The sequence below is a fragment of the Crassostrea angulata genome, chromosome 2, assembly GCF_025612915.1.
Source record: "Crassostrea angulata isolate pt1a10 chromosome 2, ASM2561291v2, whole genome shotgun sequence".
Lineage (NCBI taxonomy): Eukaryota > Metazoa > Mollusca > Bivalvia > Ostreida > Ostreidae > Magallana > Magallana angulata.
The window spans coordinates 50,551,467-50,557,017 of NC_069112.1; the positions used below are offsets into that span (position 1 = coordinate 50,551,467).

Consider the following 5,551-nt stretch of genomic DNA (forward strand, 5'->3'; position numbering starts at 1 on the left):
CATGAGAAGCACATGAGAATCTAGTAAGAAATGTATGCAAATTAGGTAGGAATTCATTTTGCTCATGTGCAGATTGTTAGTCTCTGTTAGGGAGGAAAATACTAACCAAAATGCACATGTGCAAAAATTTGCTCACCTAATTGCTCATGAGCAAAATTCTATTCGAATTGCTCACGTAAGCAACAGGCTATACAGATACATTGACGGTAGATTTTTTTTCTAAGTTCAGCTTTCTCACGTGAGCAAGAGGTTAGAAAATTGGACTTAGTCAGTATATGCTGTATCAAAGTTAAATGAAAACGAAAAGAATTACAAGTCCTTTTATCTCACGTGAGCAATTAAATTGCTCACATGAGGAATTTGGTCTTAGTTATTTCATTGATAAATTCGACTTAATCATATTATAGATGACCATTTTGAAAGTCTCTGCATCATTTTAGGAGCTGCGGAAAATCAATTTTTACTAGCACGTTCGGTATACAATTTAAAAGCAAACAAACAAACAAACTTTGTTTCGATTTTTAATAAATGATCTCTGAACTATATACGTAACGGAGCCAACAGAAATTTATTTTACTCATTGTGTAGTATATATCTATATTCAAAGCTATATATTCAGTCTTTTTCCAGCATATTTGGGATCATAGCAACATAACATACTGGTTTTCCATTCAGTGGTATCATGACACATAAATCAATAATGTCCTCAACAGGAATTGCTACTGACTGAGTGTTGTAATCAGGGGTATTGCAAACAAATACATGTTCCATTAATTCCTGATCTGTCACATCGTCCCGCGGAAAACAAAATGCATCGTCATTGTTTACATTCAGTGGGTTTACGATTGCAAGCGTATAATCCCGTTGTTTGGACATAGAATGGTACAGTACATACAACCTGACCATTCCAAACTTAACAATTCCATGCCCAAGTTGATATCTAATTGTAAAACTGTTTCTCACCCGCACTCGTGTGTACTCCAGGGAATGAAAAATTCTATTACCTTTCTTGAATCTTTTAAATATTTTGACAGGACCATCTAGTGGCAGATTCATAAAATTTGCCAACGCAACATAGAGGTCCTGTGATAAGTCGTGTGGATTTTTTTCTGTCGTCTTTCCCATGATGTACATATTCTCTCGTATTAATGTAATATTTTTGTCAGAAATTTTAAGAATTTTTTTCAACAGTTCCTCTTCTTTTGAACCTTGAATGATGCAATTTTTCCGAAGAAAAGGCATACCATGGGTAACGGAAACAGAATCTATTATTTGAGACTCGACTGACTGTGTTCCTTTCACTAGTTTAAGAAGATAACCATTTGCATCTTCAAAAGGAAAACATGAATAAGCCCATAAAGGGCCTAGGTTTCTTACATTAATAGGCAGATGTAACAATAAATGTAAATTGAGTGTCATACAGCGATCTTCATAGAGGTCTGGGAATCTTGAAACAAAGTGTTCCAGGAAGTTTTCTGCTCTTGTAATGTCGCTGTCACTTATTGAGTCTTTAAGTAGCAGGAATATTGCATTACTGAACAATAAAAAGTGTTCATAATGTTCCTTTGGTAAAATCCCAAGAAGTATTACAGGAGCGTAAAAAAGCAACCAGGACCGCAACTCCGATGCTTTCCAGTACTTCAGATCATTGAGAGACCTTGGTTTTCTTTTAATGTTTAATGGCGGTTTTATATTTTCCAGTCTTTCATCAACAACCGGCAACATTTCCGACACATTGAACTCTTTTCCACTTGAGGATTTTAAAAACCAAAGGGAGATTAATAATTTTGTAACGCCAAGTAATACACAATGCATATAGTCTATGCAGTTTCCAATAACAAAGTCATAGGACCTAAGACTTGTCAACCAACAAGGGCCTTTAATTCCAAATTCAGCTTTGCCAGATGTCACTGCTTGTTTCGCCATGTTCAAAGAATCCTCATGCGTTCTTTCAGGACCAACCGGATCTTCAAACTTAAACGGAAAGACTTGGCATCGACCTTTACCTGAAACTGCAGATTGTCCAGGCTGAATGCAGCAAGGGCAGCTGTATTTTCCATTGTACTGCATCATGTTACACACGGCACATTTAGCTGGAAGATCAGCTGTCCCTGCTAGTAGTAACCCTTTTACTGTTATGATTTCATTTCTATCTGTCGTAACAAGCACTCCGTTTTCTAGTAATTCTAAATCTTCAATAAAAGGTTTGAGAAAAGTCATCATTTCAGGTTTTTTTGGTCCAATCCAAAGCCCGGCTAACAGCATATTCTCTGGTTCCCGTCTCATTTTAAATGGAAGTTCATTAATGACAAAATAAAGCGGCCACATTGATGTTTTTGAACTTTTGAACAATGGTACACCATCTGTGTTCCATAAAAACGACATATTGTGAGGATCTGATAGAACGTCATCAAACTTCATGTAATGTTTCCCATCGTAAATATCCTCAATGTTGTCTGTTATTTTCTTCTTCCTATTGAAGCGGAATGTCAACGATTTCCTGAAGCTTTCGTCAAACATAAGTTTTTGAACTTGATGTACTAAAGGCACTTCCACAAAAAAGCCTTTATCCATTTTTTTATTGAAAGTTTTCCCGCACTTCGGATTTTGACATTTGTCAGAAGTAATGTCATCAAAACCCAAAAGACAAAAAGAGCAGTATGAATGTTTTTTGGGTGTTATCTTCAAATCTTGAAACCATTGTTTAAATAAATGGACTGATGTTGGAATTGTGTTTTTTTGTTTACAATGTATTGATATCAGGTCCAACAGATCAGCAAAACCATCACCACTTAGATTATGTTCTAAAACATATGTCATTATCAACAGCATGCTCGCTCCTGTTGTCAAATCAGCCCCTTCGTATATAGGGATATTAGGGAAATTGTCTTCATTGTTGAGAGTTTCATCTTGCTCTTCCTCGGAAACTGAAGAATATGTTTTGTCTGATAGGTAGTCCTCGGATGAAAATTCACTTTCAACATCCGATGATCCTGGGCTCGATTCTTCCATACATGCCTTTATTTCCGTGACTTCACCATGTACATCATCATTCGCATTCCGATCTTCAGTTGCCTTATTGCCCGTATCGAAAGTATGTAAAGATAAATCATGTAAATAATCCTCGGTCTCGTCATCAGAACTATCAACTTGAGAACCATCACCTTCTATACCACATTCAGATACATTATCAGCTTCAGTTGGATTTTCTTTGGATGTGCTGTCAGTTATGTTGACATCTTCGGGTTGACTCGTTGCATCAACAGATTTTTTAAAAGAAGATGGTGCATTTTCAAGAGAGTCCCTGTTGGTTAAATAAGTCCGATATACAAGGCCAGACTTTCTAACCCTCTTTTTTGGTGGTTTCTCTGACATCTTTCTTAGTTTTCCATCTGTTCTCAAGATAATTTAATGTTTGGCAGGTGAAGAATCAGATGTTCTACATTTTTAATTTCTGTCGAAAAAAAATTATAGATTTTAAGTATTTCATTTTTAGTAAAAAAATAGTTCAAAATAATTTAATGTTTTCAAAATAAAAATATATTTGAAAAGATACGGACGTCAGAAATTTAAACTTATCCATCACATTATTTATTTACCCCCCCCCCCCCTAAAAAAATCTATAATGATATTGAATAAAATATACAGTTTTTTAAATCACTCAATATTTGTATCATAAATTTTAATTGATGTCTTTCAGTTGTGGTAGCAGATTTCATCATAAAGTAACTTTGTTTACAAAACGATAGGTAAAAAACAGTCAACAACGGCAGGTGGTCCCCTTTATATAAACCATGATCTCTTGGCTGTATCTTGCCCCATGCGATTTTACACATGCATTGCTTTGTTGGTATTTAATTACTTTATATGTAATGAGATGCTAGATCAAACAATTGTTTCCTAATTTATTACTAATAATTATATAGAATTTTCTTGTAGTAAGTAACTGCGCTTAATTGCCAACTGGTTGGGACAATAGACCAGTTAAAAGAAGAGCACAGCAGGGATGCAAATAACACCTAGCGTTTCTTTGTTACCACGTCGTTTTTTCTAATAATTATCTGCTTTCAACAGATTTTATTTCAGCCCCCAGTCTGGTTTTCCGCGATAACTTGTATGTATTTGTTATGTGCTATCTCCATTACTTGATACATGCTCTTCGCAATTATTTAACGGTCAATGGCTGTGCTAAGCATCAAACGACTGCCGATATTTCCTCGTAAAATTCTAGGAAGTTATAACGAAAATACAAGAACGAGAACGATTGAGAGCGTTTAAGATTTAAAAGAATGAATTTTGCCGTTCACACTGGTCGGCGATACATTTGGAAGTCAGAGAAATTGTTCAACAGGAAAAGAAATCGTGGTAACAATTACATACGAAAGATACACGTAGAATGTATAAGAAAATAAATATCTACATGTATATATTTAACATAAATAATGGCCATGTTTGTTACAGATGCAACTAAGAAAAAAGTACACGAAGCTACAACTACAACTGACGCAAAAAGGGTTGAAACCTGGCTAATAAAAAAACTCAAAAACAAATCATATCTGTTAACGTTTAAAATCGGATCCTCGATCCGCCCCTTTCTTCTTTTAGTGTCGCTATACTCGTGTAGCAACAGGAACAATATTTAATCAGATTGAATAGAAGTATGATTTATCACGCAAAAGCATTACCGAATCACGGTTTCTGGCCAGTCATAATATAGCATAAAACTTTTACCGACAAGTCGGTAATAAAATTTAAGTTAATATAATTTCCCGTGTTTTTGAAGTAATTAAATCTTCATTTATAATTTATATTCAAATAAAAACAATCTTTCTTAATATATTTTTGATGAATTTTTATGCATCCAACTTAGCAGAAAATTATTTTTTCCTCCCATATTATCATGAACAATTTTTTTTCACTGAAGAACAAAAATAAAAAGAGGAAAAACTGCCAAACCCCAAACTGTATTTCAATCTTGCGCGGCGGGGGGGGGGGGGGGTATCACAAACAGTATAAAGCAAGGTTTAGAACAAATTGGTTTTTTCAGCATTTTCAAGAACAGATTATTTATTTACAAAATAAAATTTTTTTGGATCCACTCTCCAAATACAGCGCATGAAATATTCTTATATAGCTCATATATCCCAACACTCAGTCTGCATGCACGTTAAGCACAAGTAATATTTATTTTAATTAAATAAATATCTAAATGACTGAACATGAGTAAAACACATACACTTACATTAATTAAATTTTCATAAGACAGCATTCACTTTGTCACTCTTGGTGTTTCTTTTAAAACTTGTTCTCCATCCCTCCCCGATTGCAATCGTGTTAATTGATTCCTAATGGTAGCCATCCCAGATAATTTGGTGGGGCCAGACGGGATTTATTCTCAAAGAAAAAAAGGGGGGGGGGGTGTGCTAGAAATTATGTAGTATCAGTAGTCTGCAATTATTTTAACGACTTTTTACCCTCTATATATTCTCTATAGTACTTGGGGGGAAAAACAAGCAAACAGTACATGTGTGTGAGTTTTTTATCTTAATCT

The 5,551-nt window shown here is 34.7% G+C and overlaps 1 protein-coding gene across 1 annotated transcript; it reads right to left on the reverse strand.

Moving 5' to 3' along the window:
• Positions 1 to 452: 452 nt before the first annotated feature.
• On the reverse strand, positions 453 to 3,554 carry LOC128173237 (uncharacterized). The gene has a single exon (XM_052838957.1). It carries the CDS (start codon positions 3,373 to 3,375, stop codon positions 616 to 618), a length of 2,760 nt encoding a protein of 919 aa, XP_052694917.1. The 5' UTR covers positions 3,376 to 3,554; the 3' UTR covers positions 453 to 615.
• Positions 3,555 to 5,551: the final 1,997 nt, after the last annotated feature.